The 26,095-nt window shown below is 35.4% G+C and overlaps 1 protein-coding gene across 1 annotated transcript in view; it reads right to left on the reverse strand.

Annotated features, from left to right (window-relative positions):
* Positions 1-26,095, reverse strand: part of LOC150019847 (serine-protein kinase ATM-like) — a 174,450-nt gene that overhangs the window by 68,781 nt on the left and 79,574 nt on the right. Inside the window, exons 30-37 of the mRNA XM_090266710.1 lie at positions 20,981-21,155; positions 20,048-20,212; positions 19,123-19,255; positions 9,980-10,075; positions 7,403-7,574; positions 5,494-5,635; positions 4,254-4,430; positions 1,962-2,139 (exon numbers count right to left, since the gene is read on the reverse strand). Of these exons, the coding sequence (XP_090122836.1) occupies positions 1,962-2,139; positions 4,254-4,430; positions 5,494-5,635; positions 7,403-7,574; positions 9,980-10,075; positions 19,123-19,255; positions 20,048-20,212; positions 20,981-21,155 (1,238 nt within the window). The remainder of the gene's footprint in view (positions 1-1,961; positions 2,140-4,253; positions 4,431-5,493; positions 5,636-7,402; positions 7,575-9,979; positions 10,076-19,122; positions 19,256-20,047; positions 20,213-20,980; positions 21,156-26,095) is intronic.

Raw genomic sequence — 26,095 nt, forward strand, 5'->3', positions numbered from 1 at the left:
AGAACTTGGAGAATTGACTTAAAGAATTTCAATATGGCTGAACCAGAGAGATGTAAAGCAGTAAGGACATGGGGACAAAGAGAAATACATGAACTAAAGTTATTGATAACAGATTTGGCAGGATTTGGTAATCAGCTGAGTCATGTGAGTGATTACTGGCTTAAGCAACTGCATGTCATTCCCTGAAGAGGCAGACATTAGAGAAGCAGGCTGGGGGAAGAGAACGAAGATGGTAAGTTTCCCTTTTGAAAGTTGAGTATGAGATGCACACAGAACATTCAAGTGAAGGCAGTGAGACTTATGGAGATCAGAAAAGATAAACCAATTAATTTAATGAAATCTATATTTACTTTCCTTTTCAATAACAGAATTTTACATGTAAAGTTTGAATTTGCAGTTAAGGCAATGAAAAGATCAGCATTCTAAACAGAAATAAAACTGGCTGATTTTGTCTTTAAATGTGCGTACTTAAATGTGCATGTATAAATGATAAACGTGAAAAAAAAAGTCTTGGCCATGTTCATAATAATAAATGTGTCAGGTTATCATAGGTACTGATTATATTACACTTGGTAAACAATAAAATTGTGTTTAATACCACTTTTAATTATGTAATATTTAATGTTTAAGTGCTTACTGGTAACTGTGAATTATTTATACCTGTGCTTCCCAGATTAACAAAAGGAGATATATTCTAGATACTTTTCAAAGTCTCTGAGAATTTTTATTCTAGGACTTTCATTACAATGGTCTAAAGAAAATTCATATCAGCATATTTTGGACCATTTACATGACCAACTTATAATCCAGGAGAACTGCAGGATGGGCACCCATATCTATATTTATAATTGTAATTAATTATTTCAAAATAGTAGATCTGTAATTGCTGTTAGCCATTAGAAAAGAACACACGTAAAACATGAAGCAGAGTAAAGTTAAGTCTAAATGCCATTGCCATCATGTCAAATTAAACTTGTACTAGTAAAAGTGAAAAAGAAAAAAAAAAAAAATGAGAGAACTGAGTAATCATGACATGTGCCAAAGTAACCAGTCAAGTCTGGGAAGACATTTACATTAAATTAATACTCTCTTTATAATTGCATTGGTCTTAAAATACAATTAAGTGAATTTGTACCTATTCTTATGTTTGCACATAAAATACATTAATACATTATATTAAAGAGAATAAGTTAACATTAAAGATCTATGAAATTTTTCTTTCTATTGAAATTTAAGTTTGAAAACCTGACCTATGATGTACTCAACTATACATACACATGTAATGTAAACCGAGTTCCTGATGGAATTTCTGCTATGAGCTCTTCTTAGCATAGGAAATACTTTGGTAGCATGAAGAATATTAGGTTATAAAATTAAATAAAGTATAATCCAATTAAAAAACTGGAAAAATACATACCAAATGTTAACTGTCATTATTCTAGATCATAAAACTATGGGTAATTTCATTAACTTCTGTTAATTTTTAATTTTTCTATACTTTCCACAATAAATATGATTATGTAATAGAAAAGATTTTAAAAAATGAGTCAGTCAGAGCTTTCATATGAAAATTCCATGATATCTCCAACAGTAGCCATAATATTTGACTGCACATTTGGCTGCCTTTCCCTTTGCTAGAATATAGGGTGTGTCTTGTTCATATCTATATTGCCAAGTGCCAAACACAGTGCTTGACACATACTGAATGCTCCATTAGTTGCTCCATTACTAATAGCCACATTTTACTGTGGGACTCTGACTCAAGTATTATCCTAGGTGCTAAATATACATCATCTCATTGAAAACTTGCTACAATTGTTACCCTCAATCTATAAATGAAGTAATAAATGATTAGATTATGAAATTAAGCCTATAAAGCATCTTGATAAGATTCAAACATATCTATCTTTCTCTAGAAATGAGACATTAAAAGTATAAATGTGAGAAATTTAACAGAATACCTGAATCCAAATTTGCAGGGGTTGTGGATCTATTTGTTTGTGAAGAGTGTCTAAAAGAGTTAGAGAAAAACCCCTGAATGTGTGTAGAAAGCAGATTTCTCCATGATTCTTCTGTATCTTGTAATAAAATATCATGAATCAAGTATGGAAGCACAGCCTGACAAAAGTCAGCTTTTACCTAAAACACACAAGCACATCAATAGTTTAAGTAAAAAAAAAAAAAAAAAAAAATTCAAACTTTATTCTATGCTACTGCTATATAAGCTTTTAATAAATTGATGGATGAATATGCCAGAAATTCAATATACTGCTAAAAACATACCAAAGAACATGTGTACCAGATAGTGTTTTTTAAAAAGAAATTCAAACATACCTAGAATATCTATATAAAACATATGTGGTTAGTTACCATGTTAATTGCTCATTTCCAGTCTAGGCCATTTTCATATAGTGTCTACAAATGAAATTATTTCACTACTGTAAATAAAATGTTAAAGTTGAAAAGTGTTACTAATAACAGAAGTTCTTGCATTTGATATAAGAAGAAATAGGGATCAAAGTTAATGAAAAAAGCTGAAAATCTGATTTTTGCACATTTGCTAAACTCAGTGTTGAGTTACAATAGTAATTTTAAAATGTTTATTTTTTAGTAACCTCAATTTCTGGGTATAAAATTTGAATGTTTATTTGTGGTATACTCCCAAGTACTAAAAAATGCTTTAATATGTCTGATACATTAAAAGTGTACTGAACCTTATTTTTGCCAGAATACTATCTTCATATATTCATCACATGCCACACACATGTGATGAATATATTGTAATGGGTTATTTTTTACTCTTTGCCATCTTTTGTGTTTTACCTCAGTGGCAGGTTATTTTTTGCTCACGTGTCCTAGCAACCTTGAGCCCCCTTTTGCTAGCTGACTCTAGCTGTTATCTGGCTACCCCAAGGACATGAGAATAGTGTCGGGCCAAGTATTTATCAGCTGAAGTTCCTTCTAAATTAGAAAGTATGTATATATGTAGTTTCTCATGCCTGTGTAATTTTTTTTTCTCTTTTGTTGTTATCTAGTTACCCCAAGGACATAGGAATAGTTCTGTTGCCTTTAAAAACCTTTTAGTCTGTAAGGCGGGGCGGCTCTCCCATCTTCTGCTTCTGAAAGTGGGAAGACCCGTCCCTGGCCAGGTAAATAAACGCCATAAATTTACTTCTAAATTGCCTCGTGTCCTCTTTGCTCGCTAATACTCCATAACAATATGAAGACAGACTATAGATTACCATTACTAATTTCTTGTTAAAGTAAAGACAAGGCAAAAGTCCAGTTTTGGGAAAAGAGAAATTAAGGAACTAGGAATTGACGTGTACATAAATGTATGTTTTGAACATTTTATCTTCTGGCCCAAAGTCAGAATTCTACAAACATCTTGGGTGTGCTCACTAATGAGAAATGAGTTGTGGGTGCATCAGGGTTTCGCTCTGCTGACGTGGTCGAGTGCAGTGCAGCACCACAGACAGTCTGATGATTGACTCACTGTTAGCACTTTTTCTGTAAGAAATGAAGACTGTGTTGTAAACTACTTTCAATGAGTGAACCTTACCACAATATTCACTTCTCACCAGTTATCTGTAATTGGTGGATGTTTGACCTCTCAGATATTTTGTTTTCACATTTCTGGTGAATCATGTTGGCAGTACTATGAATTAGGTAGCTTTTAAAGTCATAGAGCACCATCAGCATGCTGTTTTGGATGACATATTTGATAAAAGCATGTAACATACTTTTTGTTTGATTTGGTACATACTCTCTATTGAAATAAATTGTACTGTACTTTCAAAAATAAAAATACAATACTAATTGCTACACCATCTCTCTTTCTCATTCAAGAAAGCATATCAGGGAAAGTAAATGACAAAGACTTTATAAAAAGGAGGAAACAAACAAAACAAGAGCTGGCTTTTGCTTAATGTAAATATTTACAGTGACCAGAATTTTAACTATTTGCTTGATGTACCCCTTAGAACCCAGCCAGTACGTAACTACCTCACAGCTGAAACCCGCTGCATAAAGTTGTGGCTACATAAAGATGTCCTGTTGGATGGATTCACAACAGCCGAGTATAGTGATGTTGCATAAGGAAGACAACCTCAGTTCTCTTTTTAGATATGTTATAGACCGCAACACTATACACAGGAGCCAAATGGAATGGGACAGGCAAACTATTAAAGGGAAAAAGCAAATGAAAAAAGCAAAGACAGAAAGAGATTAAGCAAGACCAAGTATCTTTTTACCTCACAGATTGGCTTTAGTAATTGAAGAATTTCACTTTTTATGCTTCCACTATCCAAAAAAGCACAAGTCAGTGTCTTGATCCAAATGTCATGATTTTCACTTTGAGGAATCCACAGACTTGTATCATCCAAGCCCTCCAAAGGGTTTTCTCTATCAAGTCTGGGAACCTCTAAACACTGGGGAAAAAAAAGTGATGAGAAAATATAAATAAGGTAATCAGAAATACATTTCACCTTTCCCATGTATAGCAAATATCTAACAATAAACAAATCTATTTTCCAATAATACTACATACAGTTAAAACTAAATCTGGAGGCCAGGATTACCTTTTAAATTCAAAATACATTTATAGTTACATGAGTCACACTGGTATGGTAAAAAAAAAAATAAAAAATCACTGGTCTAGACAGCAGAGAATGAGTTCTACTCTCAGCTCCCTAGTAATATCTTATACAGATCACAAACTCTCTGCCTCATTTGTCTCATGTACAAAATTTGTCCGAGTGTATTAAACAGAATTGAGTTCAAGATGAAGATTTTAAAATGTTCTAACTATGGTGTTTTACAGGTTACATTACTAATTTTATTAATATTTTATATTACCACTAATTTCTTTAAGACCAAAATTATATTTATGATTCTTCAAAAGTACTATTTCAATGATGGGTATATACCCTGATATTAAATTAGTGAAAACTCAATCGTTCATTTCTCAGGCACTTTATGAGAAGGATACATTAAACAGGAATATTTAGACTACAAAAGAAGCAAGAGATCTTAAATGTCCTTCAGAGAGTACTTTTGGTGGAATCTTGTTATGATATCAGCATGCAAAAAGGGAGAAATTGATAGGTCATCTTATTTTTTAGTGGGGGGTAGTAATACTTAAACTTGCTATATAAACAAATACTTGCTTGTTGATTTCAATACCTAATAACCGCACCCAGGATCAATGGCTTTTATGGAATCAAAGTCAGGGTTTTCTCCTCCTAAGAAAAATGGCCTATATATTAGGAACTCCTCCTTTCCCCAAATCAATCATCATTTCTCTAGGCTATCTATATTTCAGCTTTTCCACATTGCCACACAAATCCCTTGGATTCAGTAAGTACAGCTGGATTTATAAAAAAGATAAATGTTAGTATAATACTATTTAAGCAACTTGATATTCCTGTCCCACAGCCAAAGGAACTGTTCTAGAACAGTGGATATTCAATAAACATTTATTATTTGAGACACCTTTTTCTTTGATGATCTAAAAGGGTGTAGATAGACCAGCATTGGATCAGCTGTCGTCTTGTAAATCTCCCAGAAGGTATGACCAGTCTTTGTGGCTAAAATGTTTTTCAAACAGGTAACAGCAGCTGATCTCACTTTGACACTGAAAAACAGGTATAATGCAAAAGCCCATAATGTATATCAACAGTTAATCTTGATAAATGTTAAACACAAATAAAAAAATTAAAAAACTATATATAAATTTAGGAATTATATATATTTATTAGGAAATTTAACATCAATAAAATTCTATTACATCACAGTCAAAATTATCCAAGGATTTTTCATATTCTTTCTGTAAACCTGAGTTATTCATCACTGCAATAGCAATTCCCTTCATTCAATAAAGTTTATATTATGACTACTGAAAATTAAAAGAACTCAATAAAGTAAAATAACATTGACTAATAAAAATGAATAATGAAAGTGACAGCATAGTAATTCACATGAGAAAATAATATTTTGATAATGTTTTCTTCAAGAAATACATGTAATTAGGGGTAAGAGAGAATATTTCACACCAAATGATAAAATTATCATCTAGAACAATTTTAGACAAACAGGAAGTGCACACATATTGTGACCAAAAGCTACCTGAGAATCATTGGCTAAGGCATCTAAAACCTGTAATAAAACACTGAAGGTTCTTTTCTTTTGAAAAAAACAAAACAAAAAAAATCAAGAAAAGGAGGGCTACAATGCAAGAGCACAGAAATATAACAGATGACAAAAAATGTCATAAAGCCTGATACTCTAAATAATGTAGAGTTATCATCATTTTAGGTTTCTTAATATATCATATAGAAACATAAATTCTAAAGTTGAATTCACCCTCAGTTCCTCCATACCCAATTAATCAGTAAGTCCTGCTGCCTCTATGTTAGAGACATACCCTGGTTCCATCCCAGGTAGAATTTATGTGGTAAGTATATGGATATTATTGTAAAATTCTTTCAACTTTGCTGTTTGTTTGAAAATTTTTATTATAAAATGTTGTGGGAAAAAACCATGCCACGCTGTTTATTATAACAGCAACAAAAAAGATACATGTCCATTAAATCAACAATGAAAGCACAGATATTACTATCAATCGTTATTCCTCAAGAAAAGGCAGGAAGGGTTTGGAAGGTAAAAGATCCAAAACACCTACTGACCTTAAGATAGATGCCCAGTTGTGAGCAACAATTCTTTGAACCCACACCTCCCCCAAAATGGGAATGAGTTGGTCACATATACCAAAAATAAATAAACAAACAAACATATAAGAAAAGGGGCAAAGACAGAAAGCAAAAGTAACTTTATAACTATCAAGCTGAAATTATTATAATATTTGTCACAATTTTGTTCGGCAGAGAATAGGTAAAACATAACTCTGATTAGCTTAAGAAGTTTTAAGATGTCAAATGTCAGTTGTACAACTTATTTTAAAGGAATCAAAATAGCCTAGCTAAGAAGAGGGGCACATTTGATTTTGCCAATGCCCCAAATAGCAAACTTTGCATTTCCATACTTAAGTGTTCTATGCAGAACCACCTGGCAATTTTCTTATTATCTATTTATCTAGTCTATTCTCACCAGAATTTCACATGGACTTTGCCTAGTATATTCATCACTACATCAAATGACTGGTACAAAGTAGGATTTCAGGAAATTTGTGCACTAATAAAAAATATAACAATTTTCATTAAAATACTTGAGACTGAAAAAATAAATTAAAAAATAAAATAAAATACTTGAAACTGAAAGCAAAGTGTGTGAACATAAAAGGAAAACTTTAGTTAATGGAAATGCTAATTTATTAAGTATCATTTTCCTTGAATGTCAGATTAAGTAAATGGTACCAGAAAAAAAACTATCATTAAGTACTCACCAGTCTTCTACCAGTGTATTATTCAGGTAGGTCAACATCGTGAGTGTCCACTGAAGCTCTCTATCTTCAAATAACTCAAGGGCCTTGGTATAAGATATATCTTTACTATGTCGTATAGCTATCATAGAGAAATCTACAGGACCCACTTCTCCCAAGCAGCTTCCAACAGCCTCTACATGTAGAAATTACATTTCAGTAGAGTTAGAGCTAAGAGATCAGACATATAATAGAAATTTCCTAATTTCCAAAATACAATGCTGTGTTGCCATTCTTCATGAGTTAAATGTTTCTCAAAGATTTTGAATACATTAAAGATGTTACAAAATATTGTATCATTCCCTTTCCATATCATCCATACGGGCAATATCTTCCACTATAAAATTATATTCAAGGGCTAGATTAAATATCAACAATTATAGATAATAAGGATGAAAGTTTAAACATAGCTACTGTATTAGAGTATCAACAGACTTTAAAACTGACAAATGTTTTAGGTATTATGTACATAAGGACCACAAATCTTTAAACAATTTAGCAAAAACTCACACATACACAAACATGAGCATGCGCATACACATAATATTTTTTTTCCTATCTGTGTTATTACTACCTAGCTGAACATGGAATATTTTCAGCATGCCAAGGGACTCCATCATGCTCTTTCCTAGTATTGCTGGCATTTCTTAAAGTATGTTCACATATATTTTGAAAGTTATCCTTTCAAAAGCTAAAGCCTAATTTTCTCCCCTTGAGTATGGGCTGTCCCTTAGTGGCTCACTTCTAGAAAACATAATGTGTACAAGTCTTTAACTTCCTTGATTATATTTATCTGCAAGTATTTAATTCTCACATGCTATTACAAATTAAAGTGTAAATGAAATGGATTTCCTTTCTGGAATGTTTGTTGCTGGTGGATAGAAACACTACTAAATTCTGTGTGTTGATCTTGTATTCTACAACATTGCTAAATTCATTTATTTGCTGCAGTATAACAGATTTCTTATAGATTCTCTGGGATTTTATATATATATATATACATATATATATATAAGTTACCTATAAGTAGAGATCATTTTATTTCTTCCTTTCCAATTTGAAAATTTTTTATCTCTTTTCTTGAACTATTTCTCTGGCTAAAACTTCAAATATAACGTGAATAGCAGCGGTAGAAGTGGTCAACCTTTTCTCATTCCTGATTTGAAAGAGGTAACTTTTAATCACTTGTTACTAAGTATGATGTTTGTTGTGTGTACAAATATCACACTATGTAGGAAAGCCACTTATGCTTCTGTAGCAAATGTGGTTTCTCCCCAGAACCGGTACTACTATGGACAAAGGGGTATATTTCTTGATTAAAGAAAACTAGAGCGCTAACAGCTTCTGTTGCTTGGTCTGGGTGTGCTCTGCTTGTGAACATTCTTCAAGTTACATATTAATGATCTCCATATTTCCCTGATATAAAATATATTTCAGAAAAATATTTACAAAAAGAGTAAGTACTCTAAATGTCAGACTCTCAATGAGAAGTTAAGAAGGACTCCATTGAAAGATAGTAAGATTTGGGAAGCAGTTCTTATTCCTCCCACTTTTCTTATTTGAAGGAATGCTGTCACGACAACTTCAAGCTGGTTTTAATGTGATTTTTCCCTCCTGTGGTAACAAACCTAAATATCTACACTAGGAATGATACTGGCTATTTATCTTACTTTAGTTTACTCACAAACAGTGATAGTAAAGAACTTGAATACAGTTTTAATATTTGACTTCAATCTAGCAGTCCAAGCCCTCATTTTTATCTTTTATATAAAAAAATTAAGTACCAGTCATTTATAATACATATCAGAAGTAAATTTATTTGATACTTAGCAAAAAACAGGTATATCTCACTTTCCTAAATTATTGGCAAGGCATTTTCAAACTGACAGTTATGCACACATGTAAATGACTAAGTTTTTACTTTATATAATGTAAATGTCTAAGAAGGAAAATATGAAAGGAGGGTGACTTAGGGATACTGGAACCATATAGAAATACTACTTAGTTAGTACAGTATTCCCTCACTTATCGTGGGTATTATGTTCTAGACCCCCCCGCGATAGGTGAAAATCTGAGAAGTAGAAACCTTACATTTATTTTAGTATATATATATATTTTAAGGCTTTATAAACCTTTTCCACACACTTACAAACCATTCCCAGTCCCTTATTAACCTTTTCCACACTTTTATAAACACTACTTATGTTCTAAACATATTCTACACTTTTTTTCCAGCCCCTCCCTCTTTCCCTAATATTCAACACTCTTAAACCTATGTAACTTTAACAACATATGTATACAGTACCGAAAAATCCTGCAATATAGCGAAAAATCCGCAATAAATAATTAAATATAATAGTTTTAAAGATCCTGCGATACAGTGAGGCCGCAATAAGTCAACCACAATATAGTGAGGGACTACTGTGTCTCACATTTCCCCAATACCCCAAATGACACACTTTTACTACTTTTGAAAATATTATGAAATGATTACTGAAACAAAAAACTCATAGCTCACAGTCATTCAACCAAACAGTTTACCTAAAACTTCTCTTTCACCAGTATGATTTAACGCCGTCTTGGATAACTGCAACAAGTTCACAACTAGCTTCACCACTATGCCATCTTGCGGGTTATCTAGGAGCAGTTTTGAAAAAATAAAGCTGTTATGGAGACAACGGTTTTCAATATACTTACCTATTAAAATTTTATGACTAAAAAACTTTTCTCAAGTTTTTGAAAAGGTTTTATATCATGAGCACTTCAAAAATATGAAGTGATACCAAGAATATTCTCTCACAATGCTTTGAAATGAAAAGTCAACTGCAAAAGGCAGTAGAAAAAACACAAATATGTGTACATTAAACAACAACCTACTAAATAATGACTGTGCTGAAGAAAAAATCAAAAGATATATGAAAACAAATGAGAATGACAATACATTGTATCAAAACTCATGGGATGCAACAAAAGTGGTAATCAGAGGGAAGTTTACAACATTACAAGCCTGTATCATGAAACAAGAAAAACCCCAAATAGATACATATCAGAGCATCTTAAATAAATAGAAATAGAAGAACAAAAAAGGAAATGGAAAAATTAGAGCAGCCCTGTCCAGGTGCTCAGTTTGTTGGGAGTGTCATCTCATACAAAAATGGGTCATGGATTCTAATCCTGTTCAGGATAAATATCTAGGTTGTGGGTTCAATCCCCAGTTGGGGCATGTGAGGAAGGTAACCCATCGATGTGTCTCTCTCACATCAATGTTTCTCTCTCTCTCTCTCACCTCCTTACTCTTTCCCTAGAACCCATAGGCCTATCCTGAAGTAAGGATTGGGAAAAAAAAAAAAAGACAATTAAATGAAATAGAAAACAAAAAGACTATACAAAAAATTATGCAACAAAGAACTGGTTCTTCGTAGAAATTAATAAAATTGACTAACCTCCGGCTACACTCAGTGAAGAAAAAAAAAAACTCAAACAAAATTGAAAATGAAAGAAAAGTTATCACAGACACCATGGAAATATAAAGGATCACACAAAAATATTATGAGGCCACAGTGAGGGGACGACATCTTGCCAAGATGGAGGCCTAGACAGACACATTGTATCTCCCTCCACAACTAAGGAATACAACTACCTCAAAACTATAGACAACCAGAAGTTCCAGAAAGCTGAGCTGCATAGAGGTCCAACAAACAAAGATATAAAGAAAAATACTCATCCAGACAGGCAGGAGGGGTGGAGTCGGGGCTGAGAGGACGCAGCGTGGTGGTGGCGGCAGTGGTAGCGGCAGCAGGCGCCAGAAAGCGCAGTGACACATTTTAAAAAGTCAGGAGGGACATCTGGGGGGCACTCTCTCAGCAACAGACCAGACCACGCAGCTCACAGTCCCATTGCTGGGGAAAACCAAGCCTCATTGCTTCTGACTGTGCAAACCAGTGGGGGTTGGGACGAAGGAAGAAACTGCCAGTCTCTTAGCAGAGTCCGCTTGTTTAAAGGGACCCCACAGTCTTAGCAGGTCCACAGACCCACCAACTCTGGGCACGACAGCCAGGACAACAACTAGAGAGGTGCCAGTCGCATACAAAGTGGGAGAAGTGCCTGGAAAAGTGGTGAGTGTTGAGTAAGCGACATTGTTCCCTCTCTGAACCCTCCCCCACATACAGCGCCACAATGTGGTGAAACAGGTCGCCCTCTACTGATGAGACACCTAAGGCTCCTCCCCTTACAACGTAACAGGAGTGACAGCTCCACCTAAGACAAAGAGGCAAACAAACACAGGAGAATGTCAACATGAGGAGACAGAGAAGTATGGCCCAAAAGGGGGAACGGGTCAAGGTTCCAGTGGGAGAACTAAGCAATGAGGAGATAGCCAACCTAACAAACGAGGAGATAGCCAACCTAACAGATGAAGAGTTCAAAACACTGATGACAAAGATGCTCACAGGCTTGAAAAATATGCTTAAGTATGACAAATGCATTAAGGAAGAAGTGAAGGCTATGTTAAATGAAATGAAGGAAAATCCACACAAAACCAATGGCGAAGGGAAGGAAACCGGGATTCAAATCAATGATTTGGAACATAAGGAGGAAAACAACAGTCAGCCAGTACAGAAGGAGGAAACAAGAAAGGAATAAAATGAGAGGCTTAGGAATCTCTGGGACAACTTTATACTTGCCAACATCCAAACCATAGTGGTTCCAGAAGGAGAAGAGGAAGAGCAAGAAATGGAAAACTTATGTGAGGAAATAATGAAGGATAACTCCCCATATTTGGCGAAGGAAATAGACATACAATTCCAGGAAGCACAGAGAGTCCCAAACAAGCTAGACCTAAAAAGGACCACACGAAGACACATCATCATTAAAATGCCACAGGTTCAAGACAGAGACAATAGTAAAAGCAGCAAGAGAAAAGCAGAGCGTTAACTACAAAGGGATGCCAATAAGACTATCAGTCAATTTCTCAAAAGACACTTTGAGGGCAAGAAGGGACTGGCAAGAAGTATTCAATGTGATGAAGAGCAAGGACTTACAACCAAGATTACTCTATCCAGCAAAGCTATCATTTAGAATGTAAGGGCAGAGAAAGTGCTTCCCAGACAAAGTAAAGCTAAAGGAGCTCATCATCACCAAGCCATTATTATATGAAATGTCAAAGGGACTTACTTAAGAAAAAGATCAAAACTATGAAAATTAAAATGACAACAAACTCTCAACCTTCAACAACTGAATCTAAAAATTAAAAATAATTTCCAACTAGGCAAACCGGAATAGGAACAGAATCATAGGTATGGGGATCATTTGGAGGGTTATCAGTTGGGATGGTGAAGGGGTAGAAATGGGAAAATGGTGCAGGGATTAAGAAGCATAATTGATTGATACAAAATAGAAAGGGGGAAGTTAAGAATAATATAGGAAAGCATCAAGCCAAAGAATGTATATGCACGACCCACAGACATGAACTAGTGGGATTACTGTAGGGAAAGGGGGGTACTGGGTAGAGGGGAGCAAAGGGGGAAAAACTGAAACTACTGTAACAACATAATCAATAAAATATACTTAAAAAAAAGGATATTATGAAAGACTATATGATACCGAATTCAATAACCTAGAAGAAATCGATAACATCCTAAAAGATATAACCTTCCTAGACTGAATCACGATTAAGTGGAACATCTAAGTAAGCAATCAGTAGTGAGGAAATTGAAACAACCATAAAACTTCCCCCAAAGTTCAGGACCTGATAGCATTCTAGTGCATTCTACTCAACAGTCAAAGAAAACTGGATAGATATCCTTCTCAAACTCTTCCAAAAAATTTGAAGAGGAGGCAATGCGTCCTATCACATTTTACTAGGCCAACATAACCCTACTCTCAAAACCTGGCAAGAGTAACATACAAAAAAGAAAACTACAGGCCATTATATCTGATGAATACAGATGCAAAAATCCTAAACAAGACGCCATCATATTGAATACAACAATACATTAAAAAGATAATACATCACTGATCAAGTGGGGTTCATTTCAGGTACATAAGGATGTTCAACATATGAAAATAAATCACTGTGTATAACACATTAACAAAATAAAAAATAAAAATTATATAAATATATCAATAGATGAAGAAAAAGCACCTGACAGGACACAACTTTCATTATTAAAAACACTGAATAAAATGGATACAAAAGAACAGTACCTCAACATAATAAAGGCCATTTATGACAATTCTATGATACATCATGTGTATATTGCAGTGTGCCCACCACCCAAAGTCAAATCTGTCACCATATACTTGAACAGATGGCTTCACAGATGAATTTTGCCAAACATTCCAAGAAGGACTAACACCTCTCCTCAAATTACATCACAAAATTCAAGAGAAGGGGAAGGCTCCTAAACTCATTTTATGAGGCCAGCATTATCCTAATTCCAAAACCAGATAAAGAAGTTACAAAGGAAGAAAACTATATGTAATATCATTAATGAACATAGATGGTAAGATCCTCAAAACAAAAGAAAAAATTAGCAAACCGAATACAGCAATGCATCAAAAAGATGATACACCATGAATAAGTGGGATTTATTCCAGGAATGCAACGTTGGTACAACATTCACAAGTCAATAAATGTGATTCACCACATACACAAAATGAAAGATAAAAACTACATGATCATATCAACAGATGCAGAAAAAGCTTTTGATAAAATCCAGCACCCATTTATGATAAAAACTCTCACCAAAGTGGGAACTGAGGGAACACACCTAAACACAGTAAAGGCATATATTCAAACCCACTGCCAGCGTCATAGTCAATCGGCAAAAACTACAAGCATTCTCCTTAGATTGGGAATAAGTCAGGGATGTCTGCTTTTCACCTTTCAACATAGTATGGGAAATCCTAGCCACGGCAATCAGATAAGAAGAAGAAATAAAAGGCATCCAAGTTGGAAAGGATGAAGTAAAACTGTCTTTACTTGCAGATGACATGATACTGTATATAGAGAACCCCAAAATTTCCATGAAGAAACTACATGAACTAATAAATGATTTCAGCAAAGTAGCTGGATACAAAATTAAGATCCAGAAATCAGTTGCAGTTTTATATGCTAATAACAAACTAACAGAAAAGGAAATTCAGAAAACAATCCCTTTCACAACTGCTTCAAAAAGAGTAAAATACCTAGGAATAAACCTAACCAAGGATGTAAAACACCTGTGCTCAGAAAACTATAAGACACTGAAGAAAGAAACTGAAGAAGATACAAGTGGAAGCATATACCATGTTCATTGATAGGAAGAATTAACATCATTAAAATGTCCATACTACACAAAGCAATCTAGAGACTCAATGCAATTCCTATCAACATTGCAATGACGTATTTCACAACACGAGAACAAATATTTCAAAAATTTATAAGGAACCACAAAAGGCCCCGCATAGCAACAATGATCATGAGAAAGAACAAAGTTGGAGCAATCATGCACCTAATATCAACCTATACTACAAGTCCATAGTAATCAAAACAGCATGGTCTTGGCATAAAAACAGACTATAGATCAATGGAACAGAACAGAGCCCAGAAAGAAACCCACACCTTTATAGTTAATTAACATGCGACAAAGGAAGCAAGCACATACTATGGGCTAAAGATAATTTATTCAAGAAACGGTGTTGGGAAAACTGGACAGATACATGAAGAAAAATGAAACTAGGCCACTTTCTCATACTGCACACAAGAATAAATTCAAAATGGACCAAAGACTTCAATGATAGACCTGAAACCATAAATACAATAGAAGATAACATAAGCAACAAAATCTGGGACATTTTTCATTGCAATATTTTATCAAATATATCTTCCCAGGCAAGGGAAACAAAAGAAAAGGTAAACAAATGGGACTACACGAACCTAAAAAGTATTTGCACAGCAAAGGAAATCATCAGCAAAATGAAAGACAACCCACAGAATGGGAAAACATATTTACCGATACATCAGATAAAAGGGTTAGTATCCAACAAAACTCAACACCAAGAAAACTAAACCCAATTAAAAAATGGGCAAAGGACCTGAACAGATACTTCTCCAAAGAGGACATAAAAATAGCCAATAGATATATGAAAACATGCTCAACCTCACTAGCCATCAGAGAGATGCAAATTAAAACCACAATGAGATATCACCTCACACCGTTCAGAATGGGCATCATCACCAAATCAACAAGTGCTGGCAAGGATGCGGAAAAAGGGGAACCCTTTTGCACCGTTGGTGGGAAGGCAGACTGGTGCAGACACTGTGGAAAGCAGTAGGGAGATATCCCAAAAAATAAAAAATGGAACTGTTTTATGACCCAGCAATTCCACTTCTGGGAATTTATCCGAAGAAACCCAAAACAATAATTCAAAAGAACATAAGCAACCCTATGTTCACTATAGCACTATTTATAATCATCAAGATATGAAAGTAGTCCAAGTGTCCATCTATAAATGAGTGGAAAAACAACTATGGGACATTTACACAATGGAATTCTACTTGGCAGAAAAAAGAAGAAAAGTTCATCCTTTGCAACAGTATGGATAGACCTTTAGAACATTCTGCTAAGTGAAATAAGTCAGTCAGAGAAAGACAAATACCATATGATTTCACTCATATATGGAACCGAATGAACAAGCTGAACAAGGAAAATGGGGACAGAATCATATATGGAGAGCAGGATGATGGCTGAGGGGTCAGAGGTTAAGGGATGGAGGGATTGAGAAAAAAGGACTCATGGACATGGACAACAGTGTGGTGATTTCTGGGGGATGCGGGGTATAAGGGGACTAAATGGTAATGATAATAAAAAACAATAAAAAAAGAGATGGTGGCATAGGTAAACACGACTTGCCCCCTTGCACAAACACATCAAAATTACAACTAAAATACAGAACCATCACTCAGAATCATCAGAAATTGAGTAGAAGTCTAACAACTACAGAATTAAAGAAACCACACTGATTCAGACTAGCAGGAGGGGAAAAGATGTGTGGTTGATAAAAATTTGGGAGGGATAGCTCAGGAACAAGGAATCCCTGCCCTACACCAGAAACCTCAGCTCAGGGATCCAGTGCTGGAAGATAAGTTCCCATAACTTCAGGATGCAAAAACCAGCAGGGTTTGAGTCAGTGGAAGAAACTCCTGGAGTCACAAGCAGTTCCCCTCAAAGAATGTACACACTGACTTACTCAAGACTCACTCCTTCTGATCTCCAGCACCGGGGTAGCAGCTTGAAAGGCACCGGTGGTGTACAGGGAGGAACTGAAGTGTCTGGCATCAAGGTGAGAGCTGGGGCACAGCTTTCGCCCAGATAACAGGGGGGCAGAGGCCATTGTCCTTTTCTAAGCCCTCCACAGACAGAGCCACAGAGCCAATAGGAGGGTGCCATATCTGAGACTCCACCAACCTGTCTAATACTGTATGCCCTGCCCTGGAGACACTGGGAAACTCCACCCCACTTAACTTATGCCCACCCAAGATGTGAATGGCTTGTGGAGGCACATGTTTCACAACTTCTTAAATCCTATCAAACAAGCAGCATCAGGCCTCAGTAAGCCCCCTGCCCTTCTATCTCTTGCTAAGTAGCTGCAGGCCTGGCACTACCAACAGCCAAGCTAGATTCACAGCCTAGCTTCATCTGGGAATCTCCAAGTCTACCACTAGTAGCAGCCATCGCAGACTGCTTTACAGCTCATGCAGGGTGACCCCGGCAGAACACAGGTGGGGGCTGACATAGGCCTGCACCACCAAAGACCCCAGGGTCAGTGCACCCAGTGGACAGCTACAGACCACATCAGAGCACCACCACCCTGCCCCTGCACAGCTGATCTTCCATAGATTGAGGACGTTAGTGGTCAGTGGTCACAGCCAGCCCTTGCAACTGACTGGCCTGGGTAAATCACTCCCATTGACCTGCCAACAGCAATGAAGGCTCAACTACATGAGGAGAGTGTACTCAGACCACATGAAGGATGCTCCTCAAATACCAAGCTTGGGTGACAGGAGAGGTTGTGTCACTGGACCCAACAGGACACCTACTACATTAGGTCACGCTACCAAAATAGGAAGTCATAGCAGCTCTACCTAATACATAGAAACAAACCCAGGGAGAATGCCAAAGTGAAGAGACAGAGAAACATAGCCCAAATGAAAGATGGTATCAAAATTCCAGAAAAAGAACTAAACAAAAGAGAGGTAAGCAATCTATCAGATGCAGAGTTCAAAACACTGGTTATAAGGATGCTCAAGGAACTTAGCTAGGACCTCAACAGCCTGAAAAAGATCCAGTCAGAAATGATGGATTCAGTAATTGAAATAAGGGATAATTTACATGGGAACAAGAGTGGAGTGCATAAAGCCGAACAAGAGTGGAGTGCATAAAGCCAAGTATCATATCAATGAATTGGAACATAAGGAAGCAAAAAGAAACAACCAATCAGAACAGGAAAAAGAAAAAAGAATTAAAAAAACCCAAAAAAGAAAGGATACTGTAAGGACCCTCTAGGAGAACTTCAAGTGGTTCTAACATAGGGTTTCCAGAAGGAGAAGAGAAAGATCAAGAAAATGGAAATCAGACTTCCGGCCAAGACGGAGGCGTAGAAAGACACGCTGCGTCTCCCTCCACAAATAAGAAGGAATACAACTACCTCAAACCTAGAAACAACCAGAAGTTCCAGAAAATCAAACTGCATGGAAGTCCAGCAAACAAAGATATAAAGAAGAAATACTCATCCAGACAGGTAGGAGGGGTGGAGATGGGGCGGAGAGGACGCGGTGTGTTGGTGGCAGCAGCGGCGGCAGCAGCAGGTTGGCAGAAAGCACAGTCACGCGTTTTAAAAAGTCAGGAGGCACACCTGGGGATCGTTCCCAGCTGGGAGCGGGGAAGGGGAGAAATGGGGAAATGGTGCAGGAACTAAGAAGTATAATCTGTTGGTACAAAATAGACAGGGGTAAGTTAAAAATAATAAGAGGAAAGGGTGAAGCCAAAGAACTTATATGCACAACCCATGGACATGAACTAAGCGGGGTGGGATTGCTGGAGGGAAGCGAGGTACTGGGCAGAGGGGAGCAAAGGGGAAAAAAAAACTGAAACTACTGTAACAACATAATCAATAAAATATACCTAAAAAAAAAAAAAAAAAAAAAAAGAACATGGAAATCTATTTGAAAAATAATAAAAGAAAACTTCCCTAATTTGGTGAAGGAAATAGACACGCAAGTCCAAGAAGCATTCTCAAACAAAATGGATGCAAAGAGGCCCTCTCCAAGACACACCATAATTAAAATGCCAAAAGTTAACGGTAAAGAGAGAATCTTAAAAGCAGCAAGAGAAAAGCGGACAGTTACCTATGGAGGAGTTCCGATAAGACTGTTGGAAGTTTTGAAGTTTATAAAGGTTAAAAGAACTAAAACTTGAAAAAGTCTTTGAAAGGATAAATACCTCTAATTCTGATTTCTCAAAAGAAACTTTGCAGGCAAGAAGGTGTGTCAAGAAATACTCAAAGTCATGATAAGCAGGGACCTGTAGAGCCAAGACTGCTCTACCCAGGAAAGGGCAGATAAAAGGGCAGATAAAAGTTCCCATGACAAGAAAGAAACTAAATGAAATGAAATAAAATGAAATGAAATAATATAAAAGTACCCTGAGATGCTCTCATAAGCTCCATCATCTGATCTTTATGTTGTTCTAGTTGTCTTCGAAGGTCCTTCAATCCTTCAAGCCTTGTCAATGGAAGTGCATCATAAACACTTACTGAGAGAAAATGGTTAATTTCCTAAAAGAGAAAATTAGTTAAAAATGATATTGCTGTTGACATGCGTTGCTTAAGTCTGTGAAATAAATCTTTAAAAAAATTATGAGGTGACTTTTCAACACTGATTCATCTCATTATTACTACCAAACAACTTAGAAGTAAATTATTTCTTCCATTTCATATCCTACAATGTTTTAATTTAAATATTAATAGACTCACTCATGATAACATAGTTAAATTTTAAGAATATTACATACTCAATTAGAGAAAAAAGCTTAAATTCCTATTTATTTAGTACGGTAACTCTAGTTTTAGATCTTAATATACTTACCTATATTTTCATATTCATAGTTAACAAAATATAAATTATAATTCTGAAATTATAGTGAGATTTATGAGGAAAAACATAACTGAACATAATTTTGAAGTTTATAAAGGTTAAAAGAAAAAAAACTTAAAAAACTCTTTACAAGGATAAATATCTCTTAATTCAAACATTAAATTGTCCTTCAGAGAATCTGATGGTAATTTTGAGATATTAATGAATTTTATGCATATAAAAACAAGCATATCGTATTTCTGCAATATTTAAACTCTAATAGTTACCAACTAACTGATATTTATACTTTTACTGCAATGCAAGAGGATATATTAAGATTCAGTTTTTTATTTAAGAGGGTTGATCTCATGCTATCTCTTCATAATTTTTAAAAAAGAATTTTGTTTTTCACATTCAGAGCATTAGAGGTTTCAAAAGGTACTACTGTCCAGCTTTTCTAACATAATATAGTAAGATGATGGAATAATTATTACCTCCATGAGTGAAAAGGGTCCTGTACTGTATTTGATTTTCTGTTGAGTAATACGCAGATCCTTAAAGGCAACATGATCAGGAAAAGGATCTAAAAGTTTAATTGTGATATAGAGGTTTTCATTATCCTTGTTATCTATCACTAAGTATTTCAACAAGTCCAATACCTAAACATAATAAAAAATAAATAAATAAATGAAAGGTTAGAAATGACTTAATTATATTTTAAAGTAAAATAACCAAACCCATTAGATAAATGTTAACAACTGTGCTAACATAATTCAAATAAAACAGTCCAATTACTTCTAAGCTATTACTTTCTGTGCTTTCACATAGTTCAACAAAGTGCTTCTACAGTATGAGCACTGAGGTTAAAAATGCCCATATTACTGAAACATTTTATATAAGTAGTATCTCACCCACCATCATAGTGTTGCAAATTGCTATGCATAGTTTTCACTACTTCTTCACTTCAGCATAAGAGAAACTGTGAGGTTATTTATTAGATCAAAATTACTAGGCTTTGGGTGATCAAATGGTTATAAAGTTAATTCACTGAGAATGTTTTTCCAATCATTTTTCAAAAAATATTTTCGCTAGCCCTGGCTGAGTGGCTCAGTTGGTTGGAGAGCCTTCCTGACATCAAAAATGCTTTCGATTTCAATTCCAAGTCAGGGCACATTCCTAGATTGTGGGTTTAATCTCTAGTCAGGGCATATACGAGAGGCAACAGATCACTGTTTTTCTCTCATATCAATGTCTCTATCTCTTTTTCTCAAATCAATAAACATACCCTCAAGTGAAGATTAAAACATATATGTACACTTTCACTAAAATTACAAATTCTCCAAGTAAACATATAATACTCAGTTCCCTCCAAAAGTACTTTATACATGTATTGCAGATATCATTTTGAAGATGATTTAAAAAATTACCTTTTCCTGAACTTCCATCTGATCGTGCACAAGGGGTATAAGTGTACCAACAATAACATGAAGATGATTTTCTAAAGCATCCTTACAGTAAGTTACGGCTGTGCGGCAAACCTGGCTTAACAGGTCACAACAAAGGGAGAAGCTACGTAATGACACATCCATAAAATGAGAAGGCCTAATACAGAGGGAGAGAAAAAAAAAAGTTCAGTTCTAGAAAACTATTTTGATATAAACTCATTTCAACATCATTTTTATTCAGCAGCTCTAATTCTGGTATGGCTTGACATAAAATTCATTTTCACATCCAATTCCTTAAAGTCAATAAAGAAAAGTGACATCAGCAAAATGGTGGAGTAGGAGGTTCCATTCTCCCTGAGAGTAAACATTAAAATTCAAAATTATGAGTTTGTTTGCATTTTGTTTTTCATTTATTTTATTTTTCAGATCCCGCACGTAAGTGAAATCATATTGCATTTGTGTTTCTCTGACTTATTCCACTAATCATAATACTCTCTAGGTTCATCTACGTTGTCACAAATAGCAAGATTTCATTCTTTTTTACGGCTGAATAATATTGCATTGTGTGTCTGTGTGTTTGTGTACCACAGCATCTCTATCTAGTCATTTATTGATGGATTCTTAAGTTGCTTCCATTTCTTGGCTATTGTAAATAACGCCACAATGAACACAGGGGTGCATATATCTTCACGAATAGGTGTTTCAGTTTTCTTCAGATAAATATCTAGAAGTGGAATTGTTTTGTCACATGATAGTTCTATTTTGAATTTTTTGAGGAACCTCCATACTATTCTGTTTTGCGTAGTAGCTACAGCAATTTCCAATCCCACCGAACAGGAATACACTCATAATAAACTGATGGCTGCCAGATGGATGGGGAATAGGGAAATGGGTGAAAAAGTTGAAAGGGATTAGGAAGTACAGATTACCATTATAAATAGTCACAGGGAGGTAAGGTACAACACAAAAAATGTAATCAATAATATTGTAGTAACTGTATATGGTGTCAGATGTATAATAGATTTATCAGGGTGTCACTTTGTAAGATGTGTAAATGTTTAATCACTATGTTGTACTATGTAAAAATAATATAATGTTGTATGTAGACTTTAATTTAAAAATAAATTTTAAAAACATTTAATAAAGAATAAAGGAGCTCTGTAGCCTGGCATGAAAATATCTCCATAATATATAAAATAAAAATTATTTGTTATAAGAGTAGATTTGTTTTAAAAGAACTGCCAGGACTTTTCTTAGAACATTGTGAACAAAGGTTTATAGCAATCCAGCAAACACTAAATCAAGAAAAAGGCACCTTAAAAACTGTAGAAAAGCTTTGTGGTCATTTTAGTGGCCCTTGTTCCACCCCTCCCCAGCTTGGCCTTACTTATGAAAACTGTATTTCTTAATTCCCAATGAGGAATCCTGGTCCTTAATTATGGAGAAGGCAGAGCAGAACTTATTCACAGATTATTGTGTGTGTATGTTCTAAACCTGTCTGAGAGCTACCCAAAGGCTGGAAGAGCTATAGGCATTGCCTGGAACCATTCAGCTGGCCAAACAACCCACAGCTGCCTGGGGCTAAGGAACATTGTTGGGGCATACAACAGATTGCCTAATGCCTGGGAGGGGAAGCTGGGGAGACAGCTTCCTTGGGAAACTGAAGCACTCAAAATCACGCACATATTGGGGAATTTAGAAAGCCACACACAGGCCCAGGATCAGATGCTTGTTCAAAAATTACCTTTGAAGACATAAGCTTTCACTTTGGACTGGTCCTTAGGCTCAGTGCAAGCCTGCCTAAGTGTTGAGGGAGCGTCCTAACATGAACAATCTGAAGACTATGAAAGGTTTACTCTCTTTTCCTGACTCCTGATATTCAAGGAAATCTCTGCCAAAACACTACCTGAATAACTTAAGGAACACTCTACAGTGACCATTCATAGTAAGAAATACATTCTCTGTAAAAATACTTGAGCAAACACATGAAAGAAATGGACTGCTGCTATAGCCTTCAATAAGAACAAAACAAAACAAAAAAAATGTCAAACCCTGGACAACGGAAAAAATCTGATTCCACAGTTACACTATAATACTAAAACATCCACTTTCAAGAAGAAAATCACAAGGCATTAGCAAATTAGAAAAGAAATTAGGCAAAAATGGTCTGATTCTAGGAATAAATGAACTGACTGAAACAGTTCCTGAGAAAGTTCAGATAACAGGAGTCCAAGACTTCAAACAACTACCTTAAAAATTCTGGAAGAGCTTAGAGACCAAGGAAAATGAAGACACCGTGTACCAAAACTTATGGCTTACAGGAAAAGCAGTGTTGACAAAAAATATGTAGCAGTAAACGCTTACATTTAAAAAAAAGACTTGAAGCACACCAACTAACACTGAAGAAGAATTAACTTCAAGATTTCTCAAACTCTTCCAATACAGTATAGAAGGGCAGTCTTCCTAACTTATCTGATGAAGCCAGTATTTGTCTGATACCAAGGCCAGATAAAAACAGCACATCAAAATCATAATATCCAATACCCTTTATGGATACAAATGAAAATTTTCTCAACAAAATACTGACTGAATATAAAACATATAAAAAGTTTATAAACTATGTATAATTTACCCCAGGACTGCAAGACATCAATATAAGAAAATTAATCCATGTAATAATACATATTAATGGAATAAAAGAAAATACTACTTGATTACCTCAACAAACACAGAAAAGACATTTAACAAAAATCTAATACCCTTTCAGGATAAAAACACCGAAAAACACATTAATAGACAGAAACTTCATCAATAAAACAAAGGCAACCTATGAAAAAACCACAAATAGCACTGGCTAGTGTGGCTCAATGAAGTGAGCGCCAGTCATAGAACCAAAGGGTCGCTGGTTTGATTCCCAGTCAGGGTACATGCCTGGGTTGCGGGCCACGTCCCCAGTTGGAGGCATGCAAGAGGCAATCACAATTGATGTTTCTTTCCTCCTCTTTCTCCCTCTCTTTCCCTTTCTCTAAAAATAAATAAATAAAATCTTTAAGAAAAATAACCCACAAATAGCAACATAATCAATGTTGAAAGACAAAGCTTTCCCATTAAGATCAGGAACAAAATAAGGATGCCCATTTTCACACTGCTATTCAATATTACACTAAGCTTCTAGCCAGAGGATTTAGACTAAATAAATAAATAAATAAATAAATAACAAATAAAAGGCATCCAAATATGAAATGAAGAAGTAAAGCCATTTCTCAGATGGCATGATTCAACATATATATAAAATATCTCCCAAATAATTCACAAGATACCTACTAGTGGTAACAAAAAACAAATTGAGCATATTTGCAGTTCATAAGATCAACACACAAATGTCAGTTGTGTTTCTCTACACCATCAATGGCAATCCATAAAGGAAATTAAAAAACAATTCAATTTTCAATAGCATCTAAAAATACTAAATACCTAAGAATAAACTTAACAAAGGTTATGAAAGATTTGTACAATGAAAACTATAAGGAATGGACTAAAAAAGTTTAAAATGTCCAAATAAAGGGAATGACATCCTCTATTCATGGATTGTCAGATAAATGGTTATGTTAATACTATCTAAATGAGCACTTAATGTGATGTCATTAAAAATTTTATTACCCTTATGTAAACAGAAAGCTGGTTATCAAATTCATAGAATTGCAAGAAATCCTGAAATAGCCAAAACAATGTTGAATAGAAACAAAATTGATGAACTTACATTTCCTTATTTGAAAACTTACTGTAAAGCTACAGTAATCAGCACAGCATGGTACTGGCTTAAGGATAGATCAATGAAATAGAACTGAGAAGCCATAAATAAACCAATACATCAATGGCCAGCTGATTTTTGAAAAGGTGCCAAATCCATTCAATGAGGAAAAAACCACAGTCTCTTCAACAAAGAGTTCTAGAACAAATAAATTTCTATATGCAAAAGTATAAAGTTGAACCCCTAGCTCATACTATATATAAAAATTAAAGTGGACTGATGACTTAAATATAAGAGCTCAAATCATAAACCACTTAGAATAATACATAAAAGTAAATCTTCATGACCTTGGATTTGTCAATTAATTCTAATATATAATACCAAGAGCACATATAATAAAAGTAAGAATAAATTAAACTTCATCTATTTAAAAATATTTGTACATCAAACATACAGGATGAAATAAACTACTTGCAAATCACATAACATTCAGTATCTAGAATATATTTGCAAATCATTTATAAAGAGTTCGATATAGACTTCCGGCCAAGATGGAGGCATAAATACACATGCTACGTGTCCTCACAACTAAGGTGAATTTACAACCACTTCAAAACTTTATTTTTTTGCTGAACTCCCCTATAGTTTAGATTTCCTGGTTTTTTTGTTTTCTTTTTAAAGAAGAAATAATCAGCCAGAAATGTAAGAGGAGCGGAAAAGCGGCTGCGGGGATGGTGCTTGGCGGGCCCATGGCTGGCGGGTGCGGCTAGCAGTGTGGCTACCAGTACAGCAACTGTAGCTTTGGCAAAAAACAGTCATATGGCTTAAATCAAAGAAGCTATTCCAGCCCCAGACCAGACCACCAGCTTGTGGTTCCAGCGCTGGGGGAAATAGAGATGCATTGCTTCTATCTGTGAAAGCCAGCAAGGGTTGGGGCACAGGAGGAAGCTACCAGTCTCAAAAATGAGGCAACTTACTTAGTACAGGAAGGGGGAGAAGTACTTGGCAGTAACCGGCACTGTTTTCTCTCAGGCTTGTACCCCATATACAAGGCAAAAACGTGGGGAATCAAGTCACCAGCATCATCAAATACCTAAGGCTCTGCCTCCTATAACATAAAAGGTGCGACACCCCTACCCAAATCACAGAGGCAAACACAGAAAACTTAAAATGAAGAGACAAAGAAGTACAGCCCAGAAGAAGGCGCAGATTAAGGTCCCAGTGACACAACTAAGCAATGAACAGGTAAGGAACCTAACTGATGAGCAGAGGGCAAACCTAACAGATGCACAGTTTAAGGCATTGGTGATAAAGACGCTCACAGACTTCACAGAGAAGATTAAACA

The sequence above is a fragment of the Furipterus horrens genome, unplaced genomic scaffold, assembly GCF_987537825.1.
Source record: "Furipterus horrens unplaced genomic scaffold, mFurHor1.1.pri manual_scaffold_2, whole genome shotgun sequence".
Classification (NCBI taxonomy): domain Eukaryota; kingdom Metazoa; phylum Chordata; class Mammalia; order Chiroptera; family Furipteridae; genus Furipterus; species Furipterus horrens.